General features: G+C 50.3%; 2 protein-coding genes across 14 annotated transcripts; one reads left to right on the top strand and one right to left on the bottom strand.

Annotated features, from left to right (window-relative positions):
• On the bottom strand, positions 1 to 665 carry LOC121500561 (proline-rich proteoglycan 2-like). Its single transcript, XM_041772362.1, has 2 exons — positions 358 to 665; positions 1 to 175 (listed from the first exon to the last, which is right to left on the bottom strand). The coding sequence occupies exons 1-2, from the start codon at positions 663 to 665 to the stop codon at positions 1 to 3; spliced, it is 483 nt and encodes a 160-aa protein (XP_041628296.1).
• On the top strand, positions 12 to 24,036 carry LOC121500558 (solute carrier family 35 member E2A). 13 transcript variants are annotated; one of them, XM_041772348.1, is made up of 13 exons: positions 1,035 to 1,739; positions 2,221 to 2,275; positions 2,702 to 2,817; positions 4,404 to 4,501; positions 5,151 to 5,326; positions 10,294 to 10,671; positions 10,859 to 10,994; positions 11,387 to 11,514; positions 12,911 to 13,031; positions 14,780 to 14,833; positions 15,314 to 15,386; positions 17,943 to 18,088; positions 20,998 to 24,036. In XM_041772348.1, the coding sequence occupies exons 6-13, from the start codon at positions 10,350 to 10,352 to the stop codon at positions 21,233 to 21,235; spliced, it is 1,218 nt and encodes a 405-aa protein (XP_041628282.1). In that variant the 5' UTR covers positions 1,035 to 1,739; positions 2,221 to 2,275; positions 2,702 to 2,817; positions 4,404 to 4,501; positions 5,151 to 5,326; positions 10,294 to 10,349; the 3' UTR covers positions 21,236 to 24,036. The 13 variants fall into 13 exon arrangements, with proteins under 13 accessions (XP_041628287.1, XP_041628291.1, XP_041628290.1 ...); XM_041772353.1 differs by lacking the exons at positions 1,035 to 1,739; positions 2,221 to 2,275 and adding an exon at positions 12 to 145; XM_041772350.1 differs by lacking the exons at positions 1,035 to 1,739; positions 2,221 to 2,275 and adding an exon at positions 491 to 625.
• Positions 24,037 to 25,638: the final 1,602 nt, after the last annotated feature.

The raw sequence follows: 25,638 nt of genomic DNA, 5'->3' as shown, positions 1-25,638 counted from the left end.
TCAGAAGTCCGAGAAGCCGGGCCCCAGGCGCGGCGGCGGCTCTGGAGGCGTCACTTCCGGCGCGTCGCTTCCGGTCGGTGGCATCCGTCCTCCCCCGGCCCGGCGGTCGCGTAGAGCGGGGCGGAGGGACGATGGCCGCCCCATGGTGAGGCGCTGCCCGCCCGGCCTCCGCTGCCTACGGGACAGAAGGGTCTGCTCGGGGCTTCCCGGCGCACGCGAAACGGCCCCGCCCCCGCCTCAGCCGCGTGCAGAGCCCTCGGGGCGTCGCAGCCCGCCCACCCCGACCCCAAGGCCGCGATCCGCGCGCCCCGTCTGTACCCGGACGCCGCGCTCTCCGGCCCGCGGCCCGCAGCCCACCTTAAATGCTGCGCGCCCTTAAGGCCCCGCCGTGGGGCGGGGTCGCCCCGTGTGTGGAGGGCGCCGCGCCCCCCGCCCGCCGTGCCCGGGGAGCTCGGCCCTCCCCAGAGTCCGGCGGCCCGGTCCTCGAGGCCGGCCGGTGAGCAGGCCCCGAGGCCCCGGGGTGGGCGCGCGTCGTCCAGGCTCGCGGGCGGAGGCCCCGGGCGTGTGCGCCCGGATGCGCACGGAGACCCCGCGCCGCTGTGGTCCCGCGGCCCCGCTGCGACCGGTGGGTGGAGGGGCCCGGCGGGCGCCCCGGAGCCCCGCATCCCCCTCTGCAGAGCAGGGCCCGGGACGCGGGGGGCCGCTCTGGCCGCGGGGAGCCCCCAGGCTGGGTCATTGTCTCGGGGTGGTGGCCAGTCGGCCCGGAAAACGCTCAATAAAAGAAGCGGTCAGGTTGCCTCCAGTAGCTGCCGCACGCGCTGCGGCCCTAAGCCCGGCCGTCCGGCTCCCGGCCCCCTCCTCTGAGAAGCCCCCTGGCCCACCCCAGCGCCCTCGCCCGGCCCCGCCCGCCTCCTCCCACGCGCTTGCTCCGCCCACCTCCAGCGGTAGCCTCGCTGGCCCGAGGGCGCGCCCGCCCTTCCTGGCCGCCGGGGCCCAGCGGGGTGGGGGCAGCGCTGGGGGCACGGCCTAGAGCGGAGCCGGGTGGCCGACGCTGCGTCCGCCCTGGGTCGCGCTGTGCCGTCTCGCACGGATGTCCTGCCGCGGGAAGCTGACCTCCGTGCAGTGGCCGAGATGCCAGGCTGCCCAAGACCGTCCGTGAGTCGGGCTCCGGCGACGCCGCTGGGTGTACCGGCCGCGGCCACCAGGCCCCCTGCCCCGCGTCGCTCACTGCTGCTGTGAAGGGGGAGCCTGCTTAGACGTGCCGTCTTTGTTCAGTGGCTTCTTTAAATTTGGCTTTTTTAATGGAGTGGAATGTACTTTACCGCAAATATTTGAATTTGCAAGTAACATTTTAAAGCAGAATGAAAGCGTATTAAACAGCATGAGAATGGGCATTAAGAGCGGAATAGAAAGGATTTTAGATGAGACAAATCCACTTGCAATGTAAACAAATTACAAAGTGTAGAGAAGCAAACCAGGATTTTAATGAACGTGGGACTACGCCTGTCAGAGTTGCCGGTTCCTCTGAATCTTGTGTGCTTTTTAAATTGGGGCACATCGTGCAAAGGTCTAAGAACTCTGCTCTCACTTTATGACAAATTTTTTTTTTTTTCCAAACTTGTCGAGCTACATTATGTCACCTCGGTAATAGGCCAGTGTTTATTATATACATACTCCATTGGATACTCGGATAGTGTCCAGCTTTTCAGTGATAAAAACAAGACTATCTGTCTATTCCGGTAGGTACAAAGGGCCAGCATGACCTTTGTTAAATTGTTTCTTTAGGACAGATTTCTCAGAGATGAAGTTATTTATTTATTTATTTATTAAGATTTATTTTTTCATGAGAGACACAGAGAGAGAGGCAGACAGGCAGAGGGAGAAGCAGGCTCCATGCAGGGAGCCCGATGTGGGACTCAATCCCAGAACTCCATGATCACGACCTGAGCGAAGGGCAGATGCTCCACCACTGAGCCCCCCAGGTGCCCCTCCAAAAATGGAATTTTTAAATTATAGTGTATAAAACTTGTAGACTTTCAGTAAATTTTATCTAAAATGCCCTGCTGACAATTTGAACCAATCTAGATTTCCTTACCATGTGTTTGAGAACATCTTGAGTTGTTTGTTCTAGAACAGGAATTTTTATTCTCAGGCTGATGAGCCTTGGAATTTAGGACTCTGCAAAATTGGCTGGGGAAACATCAATGTCTTTATTTTCAGCAACCTCCAGCCGAACGTTTCTTCAGTGGTGAATATTCCACGGTGACACTAGCAGGTAGCAGCAGCAGAGCCCAGGCCCCTTCCTGTCCCTGAGCCCCTCACTGCAAAAGTTGAACAGAGTTCCAGTCCCCCTACCTCCCCACACCTGTTTAGGACATGTTAGGTAGTGGGGCACTTAAAGTCAAGATGTCATGTGTGCACATTCTGAGGACAGCTCTGGGCAGGAGAGCAGTCAAGAGCTGCTCCCTGGATGAGTAAAGATGATTTATTAGCCACCTACTCCATGCTGGTCAGAAAACGTTATGCCTTAGTTCTTGTTTGTGATACTATCTGAGAGGGAGATCACTCAGACCTTTATCACCAGTGACATGGGGGTAGCCAGTGCTCCACCCTGTTTCCAGGCAGACTTGAAATCTACTGTTGGCTCTTAAAGCCAATTCTTTCTTGTCAGATGAAGGCCGCTGACCTTTAGTTTTTGCAGGACAAGAATTGCTTCTCTCTGAAAGCAACTTGAATCACATGGTCCAAGAAAGAAGAGGCTGTGGAAACACGGGAGCTGGAGTCCAGGAAGGCATTTGTGACCCCACCAGGACTTTGGTGAGTGTGACCCTTTGAGCTCAGGACCATCTGGCCTGCAGCTTTTCATGTGTGCTGCCCAGCATTGGATCCTGGAGCAGCTGTACCGTTCCAAGCTTAAACTCCGGGCTAACGGCTGATTATAAACCTGATTTCATTTGATCCATGTTGAGACCTTTGTGTCAACTCCATTTGTATATTGCTATATGTTACTCGTTTTTACTGTTGTCTGATGTCACATTGTATGAAAATTCCCTGCCTGACGTGTCCGTCCTCCTGTGAATAGATAGCTGGGTTTCTGCTGCAGATGCTCTTACTGGTGTCTTGTGGTGCACACGGGCTGGACTATCCGCAGGGGATGTTCTTTAGGATGCAGTGGTTTGCAGGATCATGGTGTAGGCTGCCCGGTGGTGATTATCTAATTGTACCCTCCCTTCTACATCAGTCTGTTGATTTTGTAGTGGAAGGAAGAGCTTTCTTCTCTAACCCATTTATCACTGGATGTTTGGGTACTTGTTTTATTCGGTAGGTTCTAACCTTGTGCCATCATTATTGACTTTCTCTTTCACACTGCCCCTGGATCTCTCTGGAGAATATTCTGTTCAGAAGGTACACGGGTGGGTTCTTTGTCTGCTGTCTTCACTGTGACTATGTCATTTATTTGGTTTGTGGTTTGGTTCACCTCTGTTTGTATCGCACTTCAGAAATTTTATTGAGTTGGGTTATTTTTGTTTTTTAAGCATGTAGAACATTAATATAGTTCCAGAAGTCATAACTGTCTGAACAGATGTATTTGAGAACTGTTGTCTGCTCATATTCCCTCTCCGATCCCCTTCCTGCCCTGTCACCAGTCTCCTTGGGCTTGGGCTTATCTTCCTCACGTTTATTGTTGTTCAATGTGATTTTATTTTATTTTTAAAAGATTTTATTTATTTATTCATGAGAGACAGAGAGAGAGAGGCAGAGACACAGGAAAAAGTAGGCTCCATGTAGGAAACCCGATGCGGGACTTGATCCCAGGACTCCAGGATCACGCTGAGTCAAAGGCAGACACTCAACCACTGAGCCACCCAGGCATCCCTTATTTATTTATTTTTAGTCATCTCTACACCAGTGTGGGGCTCAAACTCATTACCCTGAAACCAAGAGCCACACAATCCCTGACCAAGCTAGCTGAGCACCCCTGCTTCATCTCTTTAAATTGCTTGTCTTCCCTGGTTTTCTCTGCTGGAACTTTCATGCTTATTTTTTTTTTTTTAAGATTTTATTTATTTTTTCATGTGAGAGAGAGAGAGAGAGAGGCAGAGACATAGGCAAAGGGACAAGCAGGCTTCATGCAGGAAGCCCTATGTGGGACTCGATCCTGGGTCTCCAGGATCACGCCCTGGGCTGAAGGCAGGCCCTCCACCATCGAGCTACCCAGGCGTCCCTTTCATGCTTATTTTTTCTCCATACTTGGGTTACCGTCACTGTATTATTTTGATTTCAGTCTCTGTGCTGCATTCCAGATAATTTCCTCAGACATTTTTCGTTTCTTCGAACGCAGTAACTTTTTTCAGCTCTGTCGTGTCTGTGTAACCCATTAATTGAGATGTTTTGTATTTCAGATTTTTCAAACTTATTTTGAGGAACTTGTAGACTTACAGAAGAAACAACTGTACCTGCTCTTCTCCCAGCTCCCCTCCTGATGTCCTCCATGACTTCAGTGAGATTTACTAAGTATTACCGGTGCATTGTTCCCATCTAAATATCCATACAAAACTACCACTTAACCTGCAGACTGTGTTCAACTATGGCCAGCTTGCCACTGACATCCGTTCTCTGGTGTGCGCTCCTGTCTGGGTGCTATCCCACATTGCATTCAGTGACTGTGTTCCAGTGGTCTTTGCCGGTTCTTGACTTTGTGACCTGAGGACTTTTGGGTTTGTCTGACATATTTTCTCGACTAGATTTTCGGTCATGTGTCTGTGGCATGAAAACCACAGCAGTGCCAGGTTCTCCTTTAGTGCCTTGGATCAGGACAAACATGATGTCTCTCTGTCTCTAGTGATTTCAGCTTTGGGCGATGTCTGCCAGTGTCTTGGGCTAAAAAGTCATGCCTCTCCCCTCTGATTAAATAGCACCTGAAAGGGAGCAGTTTGGATGCAAACACATCCTTTTTTCAGCCCTGCAATCGGGCGACTCCTCTCTGGACATTCATCCCTCCTGGCATCTTGGGTGCATGGTGTCCTGTCACTCTGCTGCCCTTGGCTTGTCTGCGCCTCCCTGGAGCGCCAGGCAACTGCCCCTCCCCCACTGGCAGCCCTTCTCAGCAGGTAATCTTTGATCTTTGATCCCTATCCATTGATCTTCAGGCCTGAACTGAGCAGGATTTTCTCCAGAGCTAATTACTTCTCCTGGCACCAGACTACGGGTGTGACTGGGAGCAGGACCCAGAGAGCAGGTCCAGGTTCATGGCCCACCTGCCTCAAGTACCCCCGGCTGCTACTAGGGGATCCTGTCCTGAGTTGGAGCTTCCTCAGCGCCTCTGGTGAGATTTCGCTTCTGCTGTCCTACACCTGATTTCCAAAGGCCCTTTTTGATGACATCTCCCTGTGGCTGGGTGCTTCGTGTCTCTGGTACCACCCTTCCTGGGACCTGCTACCTCCTCCTCTGGCCTCCTTCCAGCCCCTTCCTCTAGTTCCTTGTCTTGCTCTTCTCCCAGCTGCATTCTCTGTCCAGGCCTCTCCTGGGGGTCATGATTTCCATACTCAAAATCTGTCCTTTGCCTGTTGAATCTTTCAGAGAAGAGTCTCCTGGTCTCCTGCCTGTCCTCTCTGTGATCTTCAGTCCCTGCTTTCTCTGCAGACCAAGGCCTATTTCCACCCCCTAACCCCAGTCCCTGGAGGAGTCTGAGTGCTGTCACTCTCCTGGCTGAGCCCCTTGACATTCTTGCTTTCTTGCTTCTCTCCCCAACCTCCATGGGCTTCTATCTCACCAAACAAAGCAAGGAAGCAGTTGGGAATCCTGGTGTGACTGATAAGTCTTGATGTGAAGGATAGAGGCAGACCCAGTGTCTGTCATGCCTTGGACGGCTCCAGACCTGGTTTTCATATTTGGACTTGGTGTGGGAACCATGCACATTGGAGGGCTCCTGCCCCTCAGTTACTCTGGCTGGACATGAAGCCGGGGATCTGCCTGTCTCTGTGCCCGGTTGTCACCTTGGCTCATCACTGGGCTGGGTAGGCTGCCTGTGAAGATGTTGATGGTCACGGAAAGATTGTTCACTGGAAGGTGAGCATTTCTTGGTGGCCCAAGCATCTATCCTGGGCTTCCTGAGCCCTGTTATGGACATGGGGGATGGGAGCACTGGTGTGGTGGCTGCTGGGGCCCCAGCACCTGATGGTAGTCTCTGTGTGTATGGGAGGAAGGGAAAGTGCAACCTCTCGCGCACAGGAAGAGGAAGCTCCCAGGCACCAAGGAGCAGATGGTGAGGGTAGCCACCCCCAGTTACCAAGAGAGGCCCTCACCCTCTGAAGGTGGGTCTACAGGGCTGGACAGCAAGCTTCAGATCTGGGGATCTGGGGGCGGGCAGGCAAATTAGGTCTGCTAGAAGGTGCTGTGAGCCCTGCCTTCCCCTCACCATACAGCTTCCCTGCTTGGTTCTCACCAATGGGCTCTGGCCTGAACAAGCATGGAAGCATGGTGTCAGCAGCTGCTGGGGCTTGGGAACCCTTCCAGTAGCACCTGGAAGATGCTACTCCTGTTGACGAGAGCTCTTCAAGGTGCATGGGGCTCTTTTCCACATGGAAATCTTGAGCTTATAGAAGAGTTTAGAAAATAGTATGCTGCCTCCCTACACACCTGCATGCCCTTTGCTTTCCCTCGAGTCCCATCCTTGCCGTCTCCCCCACCCCATGAACCTGAACCTGAGTTCCCTGCTCCCCACTCTTTTTCAGAACCTTTTCTATCTTCATTTCAAAATAATACTGGGGTTTTGGCATGTTTAACAGCCTTATGGGGAAACATGTTGAATATTTGCTTCTACTGCTTGGTCTTATCATTTCAGACCTCCAGCAGCTTTAAGATTTCCTTATTGGCTCTCATGGCAGATCCCCACATCCAGCTGCTGTAGGCCTTGGCCTCACAGATGTGCTATGATCTGTTTCTGCCGCAGTAGACATTTAGGCTGTGTTTTGCTACTAACAGAAATGCTAGGGGCACTTGAGGTGCTCAGTCAGCTAAGCCTCCGACTCCTGATTTCAGCTCAGGTTATGACCTCGAGGTCCTGGGATGAGCCCAGCATTGGGCTTCATGCTCTGCGAGGAGTATGTTTCTCCCTCTCCCTCTGCCCCTCCCCCACCATGTGCTTGCATTCTCTCTCAAATAAATAAACCTTAGAAAAAAGGAAAGAAAGAAAGAAATGCTACATTAAACCCCATCCCCAGGCAAAGATGTGAGCATGCTTGAAGGGCTCATGGATCCCCTAGAACCACCAGCTCTGTCTCTACAGCCAGCCTCAGCCATGCACCCTGTGGGTCATCTCTTCTTTTATTGTTTCTTGCCATTCGCAGAGACTCTTGAAGGGTCACATCCACACCAATTAGGTCTGGAACCTGCTTGCATTTGTGCTGCTGGGTGTTTTCAGCCTGGAACATTTAGTGACGGAACCCACAGAGCACCTCAATAACCCTGAACAAAACTGTGGGACTGGGCTGGAGAAGAGGAGGCAGAACAGGGGCACTGCAGTGGAGCCGGGCATTGTCAGTGTCCTGAGACGTTGAGGAGCTCGTGCTCAAGAGGAGGCTCAAGAGGAGCTCGTGCTCAAGAGGAGCCCATGGAAGGAAGGGCCAGGCACACCCCATAGGGACCAGGTCACACATTCTGGGAAGGCTGCTCTGGTACAGCCACAGTTGGGATGCATGTAGGCAGCCTGGGCTAGATGCGGGTGCTTGCTGGGGCCTGTGGTGCTGAGATCATGGTGGACAGAAGGACAGACATTGGGGGTCAAGGCATGGTCGGGGGAGGATGGCCGAGTCTCTGGTGCCACCTGTGCCTGGGGGATAGGAACCAACTTTTGGGCGTGGGGAAAATGAGTCTTAGGTTTGGGGCACCTGCCACCTGGGTGGCTCAGTGGTTGAGCACCTGCCTTTGGCTCAGTAGTGATCCTGGGGTCCTGGGATCGAGTCCTGCATCAGGCCCCTTGTGGGGAGCCTGCTTCTCTCTCTGTCTTTGTCTCTGTCTCTTTCTGTGTGTCTCATGAATAAATCAATAAAATTGTTAAAAACATGGGACACCTGGGTGGACACCGGTTGAGCATCTGCCTCTGACTCAGGGCGCGATCCCGGAGTCCTGGGATCAAGTCCCACATCAGGTTTCCGGCATGAAGCCTGCTTCTCCCTCGGCCTATCTCTCTGCCTCTCTCTCTCTCTGTCTCTCATGAATAAATAAATTTAAAAAATAAAATCTTTAAAAAAATTGTTAAAAACAAAACAATCCAAAAAAAAAAAACAAAAAAACAAAACAATCCAAAGTCTTAAGCTTGAGGAGCTTTTGGGCACTTGTCTGCAGATGAACATCAGAGGGCAGCCCAGGTGACTCAGCGGTTTAGCGCCACCTTCAGCCCAGGGTCTGATCCTGGAGACCCGGGATAGAGTCCCACATCAGGCTCCCTGCATGGAGCCTGCTTCTCCCTCTGCCTATGTCTCTGCACCTCTCTCTCTCTCTCTCTGTGTGTATCTCTCATGAATAAATAAAATCTTAAAAAAAAAAAGATGAACAGCAGAGCAGCAGAGCGGGCAGGCTGAGCTGCCAAGGGAGGTCCTGCTGGAGGTGCCAGCCTACAAGAGAGGAGCTGCCAAGCCCCTGCTAGTGGTGCAGCCAGCTTAGCACCTGGATGCCTCATGCTACACCGTGGAGTCAGGGATGCAGTGTGATGGAGATTCTTTTTTTTTTTTTTTTTTAAACATTTTTTTAAAATTTTTATTTATTTATGATAGTCACAGAGAGAGAGAGAGAGAGAGGCAGAGACACAGGCAGATGGAGAAGCAGGCTCCATGCACCGGGAGCCCGACGTGGGATTCGATCCGGGGTCTCCAGGATCACGCCCTGGGCCAAAGGCAGGTGCCAAGCCGCTGTGCCACCCAGGGATCCCTGGAGATTCTTTTAGATGTATCATGGGCAAGAGGAAGCCCACAGACGTCAGAAGCTGTGGGAACAGGAGGCTTGCTGGGGACTCAGGTTTGAAGTCACTGGGGAAGGAGGTGGAACTCTGGCCCTCCTGAGATGGGGGCAGGCAGTTGTCACAGAGGACTTGCCTGGCCTCCATGGGAGAAGCTGGATCTGACTAAGCCTGTGATCTTAGGAAAGAGGACGGAGGCTCACTTGAGAAGCTGCTACCACAGGTCTGAGACCAGTCGCTAGGGGTTTGGTATGCTGCAGGTTTTGTCTAGAAAGTAGACACTTTTAGGACATGTGACAGAGGCGGACCCCAAACCCTCACCCTGGGCCCAGGGCGGACAGTGGCCCCACACAACGTGATCTGCTAGAAGTGATTGTCATGTGACCCCCGGGGCTGGAGCCCACTGACACACAGAGAATCAGGGTGGTGCTGCTAAGGTCTCGGGTAAGGAACTGTCAGAGAACATAGAACAGAAGATGTAAGAAGGAACCAAAAGATCAGGAAAGAACAAAACACAGGGGCCCCCTAGCCAGCCTGGTTGAAAGAGCGTACGACTCCTGATCCTGAGACCATGAGTTTGAGCCCTATGTTAGGTGTCGAGATTACTGTAAAAAAAAAAAAATTTTTTTTTAGTTAAAAAAGAACAAGATACTGTGAGAAAAACTGATCAATTTCAGGTGGAAACAAATAGAACTGGTTAATATATGAACAGTCAGGGTGCCTGGGTAGCTCAGCAGTTGAGCACCTGTCTTCTGCTCACATCATTGTCCCAGGGTCCTGGGATCGAGTCTCATATCGGGCTCCCCAGGGGAAGCCTGCTTCTGTCTCTGCCTGTGTCTCTGCCTCTCTCTGTGTCTCTCATGAATAAATAAATAAAATCTTTAAAAATATATGTGTATATGAACAGTCAGGTAAGGGCACGGGAGAGCAGCAAGGGTATCCATTTGGCACCAAGACCCACCGGCGGCCTGGGTGTGGCCTCTCCTCTGGGAACCAGTGGAAAGGTGTGCAGCCCCTGGGGTGGCCTCAGGAGCCTGGAGGTTTGGCGGCCTGCAGGGGGGCATCCTGGGGTCTGCAGACAGCGGGCAGGTGGGGAAGGGCAGCTGGTGGAGGCTGTGGTTCTCAGCACCTCAGGCAGTGGAGATGGTTGCCATTGGGGTCCTTGCTCCCAGCACAGGATGCTTTCACACAGATGTGAAAAGGAAGCCAAAATTCCACGTTTGCAGTTACTCAATTGGTGGTTACAACTTTTGAGGATGTTAAGATGTTCACAGTGAGTACTGCGCTTTCCTTATGGCTTGGGAGGGCAAGTCACGGTCCATGCTCTGTCCCTGCAGGTCCTCACCCCAGAGTCAGCCTGACTCATGCTGCCCTTGGCCTTGAGGAGACAAGCATGTCGGCCTCAGCCAAATCACTGGCACTGGCAGAGCTGGTCCCCGGCCCCGAGGACAAGCCCAAGGGGAGGCCGCTCCTTGCCTGGGGGTCTCTCTTTGGCCACCGCAGTGAGAAGATTGTTTTCACCAGGGGCGAGGGAGCCCCTGAGGAGAATGTGCTCACCATAACCATCACGGAGACCACGGTCATAGAGTCGGACCTGGGCGTGTGGAGCTCGCGGGCTCTGCTGTACCTCACGCTGTGGTTCTTCTTCAGCTTCTGTACCCTTTTTCTCAACAAGTACATCCTGTCCTTGCTGGAAGGGGAGCCCAGCATGCTAGGTAGGTAACACAGGGCCCACCTTCCAGGCTCCTGGGACTTGCAGGGCAGGGCTGGTTACATGAATTGGTCCTTGGGAAGGAGGGGCTATGGGTCGGGGTGTCGGATGTGTCTGGGGTGCAGAACCGCATGCTCTGTCTGCCTACACGCTAGGAAGGAAGTTCACACGCTCTCCTCTCCCTCCTTCAGGTGCGGTGCAGATGTTGTCAACTACGTTCATTGGATGCATTAAAATATTTGTTCCTTGCTGTTTATATCAACACAAAACCCGCCTTTCTTATCCACCCAATTTCATTATGATCATGCTGTTTGTGGGTCTAATGAGGTAAGGAATCTGATGTTCCAGTTGTGTGTTGTATGGAATGTCTTGGCCTCGCTAGGAGTGGGAGGCCAGTGGACTGACTCTACAACCACGTGATCACAGGCATGTTTCTGTTGTGGACTTTATGTAGTCATAAGAGCTGTCTGGATTTTAGGACAACAAATGTATTGGTTTTGTGGATCTGAACACGATCAGATTTCTTTCTGGAAGTCATGAATCTAATTTAATAATGTTTTGAGAGTGACGCCCCTCATCTCAATGGGCCCGCCACTCTGGGGACATGGAGCAGCACCCCACAGTTTGCAGGGGTGCACCTAGGACTCCCCAGGGGAAGCAAGGAGGGGGGTGGGCAGCTGGATCCTCTGTCCCACTGACACTTTTTGGCTTATTTTTAGGTTTGCAACAGTGGTTTTGGGTCTGGTCAGCCTGAAAAACGTGGCGGTTTCATTTGCTGAGACGGTGAAGAGCTCTGCTCCCATTTTCACTGTGATTATGTCCCGGATGATCCTGGGGGAGTACACGGGTGAGTGTTCCTCTGGCCCCAGCGCCTCTTCCCCCTTGGGTAGGGGGTTCTTTCAGCAACAGCATGGTGCTGGGGCTCACCTCTCCAAGGTGGACGGTTCACGTTTTGTGAACATGCCCTGGTCTAGGGAGTCTCCCACCACAATCTGCAGTCTATGTGGGGCCTGTCAGGGGGACACCCAGCAGAGCCTTGGACTCTATCCCAGGGCCCTGAGCATGCCCACACCCATGGATACCTCCCAACTGCAAAAGTAAATCCTTCCTGAGGGCAAAACGGCACTTGTAGCCTCCTCTGGGTTTTCACACATACAGTCCATCATGAAACAGACATTTTTGGCGGGCTGGAGGACAAGACCACATGCTAGAGAACCGAGGCAGGGCTCACAGGCAGAGTGCTCAACATGCCAGGTTCCCTTCCTCCAGCTCTCAGCCTGGCAACTGCATAGGCCTGGGGGCTGCTTCTCAGTGTGCTGGTGGCTCCCTAAAGACCTGGGTCTGAACAGCACTGTCCTGTGCCAGGAGGTGGCCATTGTCTCCAAAGGTCAGAGTGGAACTCTAACATGGAAGGCTCTTTCCCTCGTCTACTTTGAATTTCACAGTAAACTAAATAGTATCTGAAATTGAAGCAACCAGAGGCCCAGTATCCTGTTTCCAAAGTGAGTGCTGTTCCGTCCTGCTCAATGGACATTTTTTTAACAAAGATTTTTTTTTTTAAGATTTTATTTATTTATTCATGAGAGACACAGAGAGAGGCAGAGACACGGGCAGAGGGAGAAGCAGGCTCCTATGAAGAGCCCAATGTGGGACTCGATCCCAGGACCCCGGGATCACGCCCTGAACCAAAGGCAGACACTCAATCACTGAGCCACCCAGGTGCCCCTCAATGACATTTTTAACCTTTTGTGTCGAGTTTGTTCCTTGGATTTCAGAATGAGGCAGAGAAGTAATCTCCACATAGATTGCAGATTGTGGTGGGGGACTCCGTACACCAGGCCATGAAACTGCCCCCACCCCTAGCTCCCCCTTTTGGACAGACTGGTCTGGAGACTGCTTGTCCACCCTCCTCATTCTCAAGCGAATTTCTGTGATGCCCGGCCAGGCAGGGCTCAGGGTCCCCCGGCTTATGCATCTTGCCTGTGGACCCAGCAGGCACACCTCATGGAGAAAGGCCTCACAAGGCTACTGGCCTGGGAGATGGTGGCGAGCTTATTGCGGGTATGGACGTTGATGTGTTGTAATTTCCCTCCAGTGTAAAGACTCGGAAGCTGCTTGTTTTTGAATGAAAGTGGAATTAGCAGCTTCCATGAGGGGTATGAAGACGGCCTTGGTGCCCAGAAGAGATTTTGCAGCAGGAATACTGACCACCACATCTCTTTTGTGTATTCTGTCCTTTCTAGGGCTGCTGGTCAACCTCTCCCTCATCCCTGTCATGGGAGGCCTGGCACTGTGCACGGCCACAGAGATAAGCTTCAATGTCCTGGGGTTTTCGGCTGCATTGTCCACTAACATCATGGACTGGTGAGTCAGGAAGAGCATGGGGACACATGGTGTGATCGGGATGGTGGACATTTAAGTTCAGATTAACCCAGAATTACATCTCACAGTTCAAAGCTGGACACATCTGATGCTGCCTTTTCCTAAATACCAAACGCCTCATATCCCAATAAGGTAACCTTTTCTCAAAAAAAAAAAAAAACAACAACTAGAATTTGACAACATGTGGTCTTAGTATTAAAAAGACTCATTAAAAAAAAATAAAAAATAAAAAAATAAAAAATAAAAAGACTCATTGCAGGGACATGGTTAACTAACAAATGCCAAATGCCCTTGTGGGGAAATGCCTCTACGTTCAGCTAAACAAAGGGGAAGAGGCCGTCCGATGCCTAGAACAAAGGGGCACTTTCTGGTCCTTGCCAGGGCCATGAGAGGCCGTGCCCACCAGGGCAGCCAGTGTCAAGTGCCAGACGAAAAGCACCACCTGGGAGGTTCCTTGTCCTGCAGCAGAAGGGGACATATGTTACGTTCTCGGTTGCTCTTTGGATTCTTGAGAGCAGCCATTCTGTATCCTGTATAGGCCATGGTGATGAGGTCCACGCTGAAGCCGTGGCTAGCCCTACTCTTTGAGAAGTAGTGATGGCTTCTAGGTCTCCTGTTTCTGGGAAAGGGAGGAAACAGCCACATGGGTGTTTATTATTGCCTTTCCTGTTTAAGTCAGACAGGCTCGCCCTGAGGTTTTCAATACTAGGGCCAAGTGAAAATTTAAAAGTCACCTTTAATTTCATTTTTGACATTTAGATGTATTTCCTTCCGGCTTTTTCCCCCTGTGTTTGTAGCTCCTAGAAATCTAATACAGCCTCATCATGCATTCGGCCTGTGCCTGGCTCTGCTCCCTCTGTGTGGTCCTGTGAGCATCCCATGCTGGCACCAGGGGCTCTCAGAAACCTGGGCCTTATGACTGCCTCCTGCAAATTAGTGACTCCTTGTCTACATGTGCAGGGAGTGTCTCTTCACATGAGCTCCATTGGAGTTTCTGACGCTGTGCAGGGTAAATGCCCACCAGAGAGACAGAGCCTGTGAGCATCCACAAGGGCCCTTGAGCCATGCTGCCAGGGTTGCCCACAAGATTGTTTTGATTTCTAGTTCCTTAGTGAGGGCTTTCGTCTTTTCTGGTCCTCAATGAAGTTTTTGCATCAAAACAAAATGAAACAAACCTCTGCTTCTAGAGTCCAGAGAACAGAGTCCCTAGGGGAAGTGACAAGCCCTTTGGTTCCTGAGGAAGCTAAGCGCTGTTTCATTTTCTCGTTGGCCACATGTGTATTTCCCCTGTGGTTTGTCTGTTCCATTCAGGAATTTTGTCCATTGTTTTTTCACTGGTGTCTTCATGAGCTTAGACTGTTTTGTTCACTTTCTTCCACGTGTTGAGTCCTCAGGTGGCCCAGCCTGTGGCAGTTACTGATTTTGGGGGACTCTTGGCTCAAGGTGAGGTTTTATGCAGCACTTAGGTCAGGATTCTCTGACCCCTAAGATCTGGGTGACCTCAGGCACATCACTCAATCTCTGAGTACCTCAGTTTACCCTTCTGTAAAAGGGGCCATTCATGGAGTCCCCCTCACAGTGAAACAACACCCAGGATATCTCCAGCATGGCCTGGCTCCTAGCAGACATGCAGGGCCATCATTGCTTAGGAGGAGGCAGACACGAGGTCCCTTTGAGGTCCACGCTAACTTCTTGCATCGCCAGCTAACCTCTTCTTTTCTTTATTCTAGTTTGCAAAACGTTTTTTCAAAAAAACTCCTGAGCGGGGACAAATACAGGTTCTCGTAAGTATTGTTAGCCCATGAAACTCCCCGACTTTTAGGACTGAGAGGACCTTTTGGCCCTTTGAGCTTTCAGAATCCACGTAGACCTGACACTTTTCCTGCTTGGGCTTAAATGGCTTTTAAAACTACTTTGTGGAGGGGGTGCTTGGCTGGCCCAGTCAGAGGAGCAGGCGACTCTTGGTTGCAGGGTGTGAGTTTGAGCCCCATGTTGGGTGCAGAGATTACTAAAAGAAAAAAGAAAAGAAACTTTGAAGAATAAATAAATAAAAGTACTTTGCGGAAACTTGGAAGAAAAACCCCATCTGTTTCCAGCTGCCTTTTAATCTGCGGTAGCCACGCAGACTGGCCATCACACACAGGCCCTCCCTGTCCCCCAGGACAAAACAAACTTATCACGCACTGGGTACTCTAGAGCTGCCTGCTGGAGGCCTGGCCTCTGCCATGGAGAGAGGCCCTCAGGTCCCTGTGTTGCCCCTGCAGGGCGGCAGAGCTGCAGTTCTACACCAGTGCCGCAGCCGTGGCCATGCTGGTTCCCGCCTGGATCTTCTTCATGGTGAGTGTCAGGACACCACCTGGCGCCTGGGCTGCTGTTTACCTGTAGTGATAGTGACTTGGGAGCAGGATGCTTTAACTTTCCAGGTCATGTGGATAGCTCCTTGGTGTCATGGCTTTGCTGCATCATTCACAAAGTTTCAGCAATGTGCCCTTGAGGCAAAGGCAGAGAAAGTGGAAGCCAAACCTTGTACGGGTCTCTGACATGGGCTTGTGCATGTAGAGGCCAATCTGTAGCTGTGGGAGTTTCCTGAAATTTTTGTATGAGGGTTTCTAGACTTGTTTATTTCTATTTTTTTTTTTATTTATGATAGTCACAGAGAGAGAGAGAGAGAGAGGCAGAGACATAGGCAGAGGGAGAAGCAGGCTCCATGCACCGAGAGCCCAACGTGGAATTCGATCCCGGGTCTCCAGGATCGTGCCCTGGGCCAAAGGCAGGTGCTAAACCGCTGCGCCACCCAGGGATCCCTGTTTATTTCCATTTTAAAATAACATGTACAAAAAAAATAAATAAATAAAATAAAATAACATGTGCCTAGCTATAGAGCAGTGAACGGGCAGGAGTATATAAACAAGAAAGTCTGTCTCCTGATCTCTCCTGGACCCACTCCTTCCTACAAAGTTCCCTTCCAGACCTGTCTATATGGCTAGAAACATACTCAAATATACATGTATGTAATATGATTCCACTAGTGTTATAAAAGTATATATATATGCAGATCTTTTTTTTTTTTAAAACACAAACAGAACTGGGCTGTTTTATCCTTTGTGCTCCGAAGTGTGGCTGTGCCCTGATTTGTCACTGCCCCATCAACAGACACCTGACTGCTTGGTGTATTTCATACAGAACAAGGAGTTTCTTGTGTTATGTCGTTAGCAGATGAGATTGTTTCTGTAGGATACATTTTTGGAATTGGAACAATTTATTGAAAGAATGTGCATACCTGAAAATATTTTTATTGTGGTAAAATGTACATAAACATAAAATTCACCATTCCAACCATTTTAAAGTGTACATCAAATATGTCCACATCGTCGTATAATCACCATCACCATCTGTTTGTAGACTTTCACCGTGTCCCCATGAAACAGCAGCTTCCCATTTCCCTCGTGGGGGAGGCGAGACTCTGCTTGTCCCTGTTAGGGTCCCTGGTGGGGCCATTAAGCGGGGACGAGCCCCCAGACTGATTTAACATAAGCTTCACATGACACGGGGGCCCCGAGGAATCCGAGATCCAGAGGAGGGGCACAGCAAGCCTGTGTGCTCATCTGCAGGCTGAGCAGGGAGAGAGGACTGCAGGAGGGCGGTGGCGTGCTGGCTGCAGGCAGATGGGGACAACGTTAGCAGGGCCCGCCCAACTCTCCGTCTCTGGCAGTGAGTGTATGTATATCTTTCCTCCCACTGCATGGGCGTCCTCCACGGGGTCCTGTCTCCTGCTTCTCGGGGAGAAAAAGGGAGGTCAGAGCCCTTCTTGCTCTTGCTGGGTTTTTTTTTTCCTCTTGCTGTTTTTTAAGGGTCTTCAGACCAAAGTAATCCTGATGCCAAAGTGGCATATTTGAGTTCTGAGCTCCTTCACCCCCAGCCTAGCCCCCAGCACCTACACTGTAGTTGGATCCGTAGGATACAGGTCCTTCCGACAAGTAGAATCCTGTGGGATTTGTCCTCTGGGGACTGGCTTATGGCACTGAGCATGTTGTCCTCAAGGACCATCCACATAGCAGGTGTCAGCACTTCCTTCATTTTTTCTTTTTAAGATTTTATTTATTCATGAGAGACACACAGAGAGAGGCAGAGACACAAGCAGAGGGAGAAGCAGGCTTCATGCAGGAAGCCCGATGTGGGACTTGATCCCGGGACTCCAGGATCATGCCCTGAGCCAAAGGCAGACGCTCATCCACTGAGCCATCCAGGTGTTCTCAGCACTTCCTTCTTTTTAAGACTGAGGACCATTCCCTGTGTTGTTGGGCCATGTTCTGTTTGTCCACCCATCAATGGATACCTGGGTTGCTTCCACATTTTGGCTCTGGTGAAAAGTCCTGCTGTGAATGTGAGCATGCAAATAAGACACTGCTTAGTTCTTTTGGGCTTATATCCAGAAGTAGGGTTGCTGGTTTTTGCAGTAGTTCTCTGTTTAACTTTTTGAAGACCCCAAACTGTTTTCCAAAGTGGCAGCACCATGTTACCTTCCTGCCAACAGTGCACGAGGGCTCCAACTGCCCTACAATCTTGCCTGCACTTGTCATTTCTGTTCTTTCAGTTTTGGTGGTAGCCATCCTAATGGGTGTGAGATAGTCTTCTGTTGTGCTGTTGGTTTTTATTTCCCCGATGATCAGTGATGTCGAGCACCTTCTCGTGTGCTTATTGGCCATGTGTATATGCATGTTTAGAATGTTGGTAGATGCTGTTGGGTTGTCACCCCAGAAGGCTATTTTCAGAGCACTCCTCAACAACAGTTTACCCAGATTACTAGGTACCTGTGACCCCACTCTTTTCTGTGGGTGAGCAGTGAAAGGAAGACTGGCACCAGCAGAGCATTGTTTTTGTTCTGGCACATAGGACTTGCCAGTGATCGGCAGAAGTGGGAAGAGCTTCAGTTACAGCCAGGATGTCGTGTTGTTGCTGCTGATGGATGGTGTTCTGTTCCACCTACAGAGTGTCACGGCCTATGCCCTCATGGGTAAAATTTCCCCTGTGACTTTCAGGTAAGCATAGTAGCTTCCCGAGAGATGAAACATGTCCAGGTAATTTGCAAAGAACAAGGATTTATTTTATTTTATTTTATTTTATTTTATTTTATTTTATTTTATTTTGGGATCCCTGGGTGGTGCAGCGGTTTGGCGCCTGCCTTTGGCCCACGGCGCAATCCTGGAGACCCGGGATCAAATCCCACATCGGGCTCCTGGTGCATGGAGCCTGCTTCTCCCTCTGCCTGTGTCTCTGCCTCTCTCTCTCTCTCTCTGTGACTATCATAAATAAATTAAAAAATATATTTTATTTTATTTTATTTTATTTTATTTTTAATTTTTTTAAGAACAAGAATTTAAATCCAGGTATTGTTATAAAAGGTATTTGTGATTGTCAGATGCTGAAGTGAGGGTCGTGGCCTCAATTTGTGATCACTAGGTTGTGCTGTTTTGGTGCTATTTGAAATACAGCGAAGCACGTGACATAAATCTTTAGGGAATCTGCTTCCACAAGGAGTCTACACATTAGCATGGAAACTGTCCAGAGTGGTTCGAATATTTTCTGTCTGGACTAGCATGTCAGTACAACTACCTGTGATGCTGGAATGTTCTTCTTCCAGCTTCTCAGCGGGGGAGCCATGAGCACCTGTGGTGTGGTGAATGCAGTAAGCAACTGAATTCTTTTTTTTTTTTTTTAAGATTTTATTTATTTATTTATTTATTTATTTATTTATTTATTTATTTGAGAGAGAGAGAGCACGCAAGCGAATAAGCAGAGGGAACAGTAGGAACACCTGGGTGGCTCAGCGGTTAAGCCTCTGCATGTGGCTCAGGGTGTGATCCTGGGGTCCCAGGATCAATTCCCATATCGGGCTCCCTGCATGAAGCCTGCTTCTCCCTCTATCTATGTTTCTGCCTCTCTGTCTGTGTCTCTCATGAATAAATAAATAAAATCTTCAAAAAAAAAAAAAAAGCAGGGGGAATAGTAGAGGAGAGGCAGAGGGAGAAGCAAGAGTCCTTGCTGAGCAGAGAGCCAAGTATGAGGCTTGATCCCAGGACCCTGTGGTCATGACCGGAGCCAAAGTCAGATGCTTAACTGACTGAACCAGCCAGGTGCCCCAAGGAACTGAATTCCTAATTTTATCTATGGCTCCCATATGGCAATCTTAGGCTCCCATATTGGAGGCACAGCCCTGGAAACTGAGAGGTGAGCCAATGGCCTCACTGGCTTCTCTTCATTTTTGTAACTGGAAGCGTTTAATGAAAGCACCATTTCAAGACTGCAGTTTTAAGTAACAAGCAGAAAAGCATGTGCTCATGTCACCGGTGGGCCTAGAAACTAACCTCAGCAGCTTTGGGCACATCATGTCTTGAAAGTCAGTGGGGCCTTTTTTTTTTTAAACTTCTGAACTGGTGGCAGAGAAGTGGAAGTATCGGCAGTTGTGAAGACCTTGGTGGGCTGGCTTGAATTGCACTGCTCGAAAGCCTCACTCATCAGGCTTCGCCGGTCAGACCTCTGTCTCCCTGTGGCCTTTCTGGGGCAGCTCTCACTCCTCCCTACTCACATTGGTCTGGCCTGGGTCAGTGCAGCAGCTGTCTGGTGCACCAGTCACGTTCTGCATTCTGGAGGTCCAGGCCTGGAGCCAGTGCTGTGCCCTGACCTGGGACTCAGGTAGTCCTCTTGTTTCCTGGGTCCTGAGTGGGAAAGGTCTGCAAGAATGTTGATTTTTATGTTCTCCTGAAGCCCATGGCAGTAACTGTCTCTGTCACAAGTCCTAGTAACCATTTGGGGCCAGGAATTATTTCCAAATATCCCAAAACTTTTTCAGCAATTGTTAGTGATAGTTCAAAAAAGGGCAAAAAGCAGAAAACCAATTCTTTTTACAGAAGATAGCTTTTTTGTGTATTTCATTCATATCATAAGAGCAATACTTAACTCATGATAGGAAGTTTGGAAAAATACAAAAAGTAAAGCATAAGTAGTCCACAATTCCCAGACACAAGCACTGTTAACAGTTCAATGTATTTCATATTAACTTCATTTTTATAGGGTCTTTGCCTTACTCGCACGGTGCTATTTTCACTGATCAGACAGTCTCCTTGAGAGGCTGGGTGTTGTCCCTGTGGCCTCTCTGGGGCAATTCCAGCTCCTCCTAGCCCATGTTGGTCTTGCCCTTGTAGTAAGGGCACTATAGCCATCTGCAAAGTCCTCTTGTTCTTTTTTTTTTTAATTTTTATTTATTTATGATAGTCACAGAGAGAGAGAGAGAGGCAGAGACACAGGCAGAGGGAGAAGCAGGCTCCATGCACCGGGATCCCGACATGGGACTCGATCCCGGGTCTCCAGGATCGCGCCCTGGGCCAAAGGCAGGCGCTAAACTGCTGCGCCACCCAGGGATCCCAGTCCTCTTGTTCTTTAGACAGCAAGCTGAACTATTTAGGGGCAAATGTTTACTTAAAAGTATTTCAAAAAAAAAAAAAAAAAAAGGTATCTCGGGGCAGCCCAAATGGCTCAGCAGTTTAGCGCCACCTTCGGTCCAGGGCGTGATCCTAGAGACCAGGGATCAAGTCCCACGTCGGCTCCCTGCATGGATCCTGCTTCTCCCTCGGCCTGTGTCTGCCTTTCTCTCTCTCTCTCTCTCTCTCTCTCTCTCTCTCTCTCTCATGAATAAATAAATAAAATCTTTAAAAAATTAAAATAAAAAAATAAAAGTATTTCAGTCTCAGAAAAGGATGAAGCATATAAAACAAAATATTTAGTCTAGATGATGGGAATATGGCTGTTCATTATAACCCGTCCCTGCTTCTGTTTGACACCTTTCCCAATAAAAAGAAAGGAGGAGGGAGCCAGCAAGGGAGTGCCCCTGGCCTGTGCAGGTGGGTGAGTAGGTGGGTCAAACCCAGGCCGTAACCCCCTGTCATTGCAGTGTCGCCAGCACCGTGAAGCACGCCTTGTCCATTTGGCTCAGTATTATAGTGTTCGGCAACAGAGTCACCAGCCTGTCAGCCATCGGCACCATCCTCGTGACAGCTGGTGTCCTGCTCTACAACAAAGCCAAGCAGCGCCAGCGGGAGGCCATGCAGAGCCTGGCAGTGGCCACCAGCCGGACACCAGAGGATGAAGGGGAGCCACTGACCTCCAAGGACCCCAGACCACACCACTGAACTCTGGAAGCCTCGGCAGGTGCCCAGGGCCCCGAGGCGCCGCCCACTGCTGCTGTCCTCCTCGCTGACACGGACATCCAGCCTCCTGGGCCAGTGGGGTGCAGGAGGCCGAGGGATGTGCCGCCTTCCCTGCTCCTTTCTTGGGTTTTCAGTGAAAACCAATGGGAACTAGAACAGGGATCCCAAATGTCAGCTTCCTGGGGTGGAGACCAGAGCCAGCTGCTGCTGAGCCATGGCCACGTAATGTGAAAACCCCCTCCTGCTGACCCTGTGGTGAGCACAACTGGCTTCTGCACGCTCTCACTAGCATGCAGAGCTAGCTGCAGCGAGCCCAGGTCCTAGTTCCTCTGTGGGTAACAGCCACAGCTGCCAACATGCACCATTCCTGCTGCTTGGTGCTTGCCATTGGAGGCCAGTGAAGGCATGCCCTGCCCTTCCACCATCTGAGGAGACTGCCCTGCTGAGACAGGCCAAGGTGCCCCCTGCCTGGGTTGGAGGCCACAGCAGCTAAGTGACCACAGAGTCAGGAAAGAATGGAAAGGGAACAGAAGGGCACAGTAATAAGGGTCCCTGCTGCTGACAGCAGGCTGTTGGGCCCTTGCCTTCCTGCCCTCCCACCCAAGGTGTTCTCTCCACCCCAAAACTCCCAACATCCACTACCACTTAGGGAAAGGCCACTTGTGGAAGGGAAGGTGCCCCGCCCCTTCCAGGGTCTCTGCTGCACTAGGCCCCCTACCTCCTGAGGGTCCCAACCCTTACCTGTGGCAGGCCTTCAGTCAGGGACCCCTAATGTAGTGATTGCTGGTTCCAGAGGTGGAGGACAGACATGTGGCATTTACTCAGGACAGGGATATACCGACATTCCTTTTTGTTTTTTGGGCCCCTGTGTGTAACCTAGAGGTGCTCCTGCCATCACCCAGCTAGTCAGGGCCCACACCATACTTTGTCTTGTGGACAAGGGTGTTAAAGGTTTCCCTCATGAATGAATGAACAGTGAAGTGCTGGGAAGAATATTTGGAGTGTTCACAGTTTTTGTCACACTGCACTGAAAATGACAGTGAAGTTTTTAAAGAAGGAAGCAGATGGCTTCTGGAAGGCATCCCCCACGGCAGGTAACCCACACTGAACCTGCCGCCTGGCTTGGCCTGCTTCCCACCTCCCAGAACAGACAGTCCACCACACTGGGTATCTGAGTCCTCTGTTGAGTTCAGGCTCCTACCCTCTTCACTCTGTTCATCTCACATCCTGGTGGGATTTCTGATTAAGGCGCAGTCTGCTACCAGCCAGGCTTTGCAACCTCTCCATGGTGCCAAGCTCAAGCACTGGGGCATGTCACCTGCAGCCTGACTTCAAGGACGGAGGACAGAGGACATAGTCTCTGAGTCCTGCCCCCACTGAGTGAACCAGCCAACACGAGTGCCTCAGGCACTAATGGCTCCCTCATCTGATTTCCTCTCCCTGTTGTTCACGTCCTTGGCTCCCATCATCTCTTCTCTGGTTTTCCAGTTGGCTTCTCGACTGGAAAATGTAAAAATAGGCCCTCCTAGAGATCAATCTCTTGGACACAAAGAGCAATAATCACGTCTCATTAACTTCTGCCTACTTGAAAAAGCTTGCCATGATGATGGGTTAAAATTAGACCTTTAAAACTACAACCTTTTTTTTTTTTTTAATCAATGCCCATATTTTCCACCAAAAACAAATAAAAAACTACAACCTTTTTATGAAGTTGACTTCCTGTGTCTAGAGGACAGGCAGGTGTGTGCTCGCCTACATACCAAGCTTACCTCCACCATGAAGCTGTTTCTAATGAGACTTTCCCCAGGTTTCTATCCCCTTTCCTCTCTGCTTCCTTCAAAAACAACAGCAAAGCGGACTCGCTGGAGGTGGCTGGGGTGGCAGGATGTGCGTGGATCTGTGAGGACCAGGGGAAAGCACAGCTTCCACAGGGCCCTGCCCCTGCCCTTCGAGAATGTGGCTTCCATGGCCAGCTACTGATGCGATGTGAGCAGAGATCACATCTGTGGTCGGTCATCCTGTTGCAAGATGATTTCTGTTGCCTCTCTCATGGATGTGGTTATTTGAGTGTAACCAGATGGGCAGCACCTGCTTCTGAGCCTCATGAGAGACCTGGGTCCAAGTCTCCTATGGAACCAACCACCCTGCACGTCACCTGCCCTGTCTCCTCTCACAAGTGGCTGTCTGCTAGTTTTGATTTTCCAGATTCTTGGATCAGAAACAAAATGAAGATTTTTTCTAAAGTATTACCAAACGAGGTAATTTCCAACAAAACTGCTTTTGAGACATTGCCTCAGAACACAAGCTATGGTCAGCGCTGCCCTCGCCTGAGGCTTATGTTCCTTCTTCCATTGACTGGTCTCCGCCCTGAAGCCGTCCACATCCTGCATGTCCAGGACAGTCCTGCCAGGAGACAAAACCCATGGCCTGTCTTGGCCATTTGTTGAATGAATGTATAGACATATGTTTTTTATTAGCTCTATGTAGTAGTGTTTATAGTATGTTCTTATTGAACCATTGAAGACATGCTTGTATCAACATTGACACTGGGTGTCATCACTTACTTGGTCATTTCCTACTATGTTTATGGTTGTTGTCTGTGCCTTTGCAAAAAAACACTTCAAACAGGTCTCAAGTCAGGTTATCTGCTACCTACATTGCTATCTAGAGATGTACATATGTCTGGCTTTCAATGAAACTTCCACTGAAGAGCATAAAAAATTTAAAAAAAATCCAAGTCATTATTTCCCGTATATCAGCATTAAAATAATCTGCCCTGGGAAGCTGAGAAGATTCTTGCACAATCCAAAATGTGTCTTTAATTTGAGAAAAATATACATGGTGAATCAGAAACGGTCACATGCTGCACAAAAAACATCGGCCAAGTGCAGTTGTGCTTGTAACCTCCCCTGAAAATGCTCTTCCCAGAACCAGTGGGTTCTGGGCAGGCCAATAGGGTTGACATGTGTACCACGGGGGTTTTTACATCCGAGTGATGTGCTTTCCCAAGGCCTGAAAGTATTTTCATGATTTCCCTGGGTTTGAATAATTAAACAAGGATATTATTGCAGATAAAAATCTTTTTTTGCCTTTGACCAACATCATACTAAGGCCTTCATTCTTTCACAAAATCTGTACATGCTCTGGTTGGGTCCTCTTCATTTCCTTAGTTTATAAAAAAGAATGCCCCAGCTACCCTGGTGAATCTGCCTGTTTCCCTCTGTCCTGGCTGAGGAGCCAAGAGCAGGGGTGAGCTTGTGCTAACGACCCTGCTGCTTGGTTGAAACCTTTCGACTTTGCTGTCTCCGAAGAATTTCTTCCAGTTTTCCTGAGGGTTCCGATTCAGGGATTCATGGGCACTGGATCCTTCCCCAGATTCCAAACGGAATTGCAAGCTATTCTAACTGGCTTGAAACAAAACCAAACCACTTTTTAAAATATTTTTATTTGGGGGACACCTGGACGGCTCAGTGGTTGAGCGTCTGTCTTTGCCTCAAGGCGTGGCTGGCTCGCTGCATGAATCCTGCCTCTCCCTCTAGGTCTCTGCCCCCCGCCGCCGTGTCTCATGAATAAATTTTTAAAATTTTTATTTTAAAGCAATCTCTAAACCCAATGTGGAGCTCAATCTACAATCTCGAGACGAAGTCACATGCTCCAACGGAGTCCGCCAGGTACCCCAAATTTCCGCACCCGTCCCCTTTTCATTTGAGTAAAACATACTTATTGGCTGTTTCTAGTCTGTGTTGCAGATGCGTGAGTTGAGTCTGAACCTGCCGAGGGGGCGTCCTGGGCCCTAGGTCCGGGAGGGCCTGTCACCGGACCTTTCCCACACTGAAAAACTTGAAAATCACGTCCGTGATTGTCTACATCAGAACCAAGGTGTAGGGGCAGCCCCAGTGGCTCAGCGGTTTAGCGCCGCCTGCAGCCCAGGGCGTGATCCTGGAGACGCTGGATCGAGTCCCACGTCAGGCTCCCTGCATGGAGCCTGCTTCTCCCTCTGCCTGTGTCTCTGCCTCTCTCTTTCTCTGTCTCTATGAATAAATAATAAATAAAATCTTTGAAAAAAAACCAAGGTGTATTTGCTTTACACCCAACAAAACTGAGAATGGACAGCGCGCTGTGTTCAGACGATCAGCACTGTTGGACTTGTGACGTTCTGGTCTCCGTCCTCCACCTGGGATTCGGGTTCTGCACCGACACAGTGGGCGCGGACCACGTAAGTGCATCCTCGCGGCCCTCCTGACCCCGGAAGCCGAGGACGGCAGTCTTCATCCACCGCCTCTCCCACTTCAGGTACCTTTCCTATAGACGCCCGTGCCCTCCCTGTCCCTGGGGCCCTTTCCAACCGCAAAGCCTGGGAGGTAGGAGCAGGGACCGGGCAGGAC

The sequence above is a fragment of the Vulpes lagopus genome, chromosome 10 (assembly GCF_018345385.1).
Source record: "Vulpes lagopus strain Blue_001 chromosome 10, ASM1834538v1, whole genome shotgun sequence".
Taxonomy (NCBI): domain Eukaryota; kingdom Metazoa; phylum Chordata; class Mammalia; order Carnivora; family Canidae; genus Vulpes; species Vulpes lagopus.
The sequence above is the reverse complement of the archived record's forward strand: the minus strand, read 5'-3'. Positions and strand labels throughout refer to the sequence as shown.

What these genes read in the sequence shown, in the direction of transcription:
- LOC121500561 (XM_041772362.1), bottom strand. Translation starts at nt 665, where the DNA reads ATGCGGGGCTCCGGGGCGCCCGCCGGGCCCCTCCACCCACCGGTCGCA. An exon ending in AAGGGCGCGCAGCATTTAAG is followed by an intron (nt 176 to 357) that starts GTGGGCTGCGGG and finishes TCTGTCCCGTAG; the next exon opens with GCAGCGGAGGCCGGGCGGGC.
- LOC121500558 (XM_041772356.1), top strand. Translation starts at nt 10,350, where the DNA reads ATGTCGGCCTCAGCCAAATCACTGGCACTGGCAGAGCTGGTCCCCGGC. An exon ending in CTGTTTGTGGGTCTAATGAG is followed by an intron (nt 10,995 to 11,386) that starts GTAAGGAATCTG and finishes GCTTATTTTTAG; the next exon opens with GTTTGCAACAGTGGTTTTGG. An exon ending in GATCCTGGGGGAGTACACGG is followed by an intron (nt 11,515 to 12,910) that starts GTGAGTGTTCCT and finishes TGTCCTTTCTAG; the next exon opens with GGCTGCTGGTCAACCTCTCC.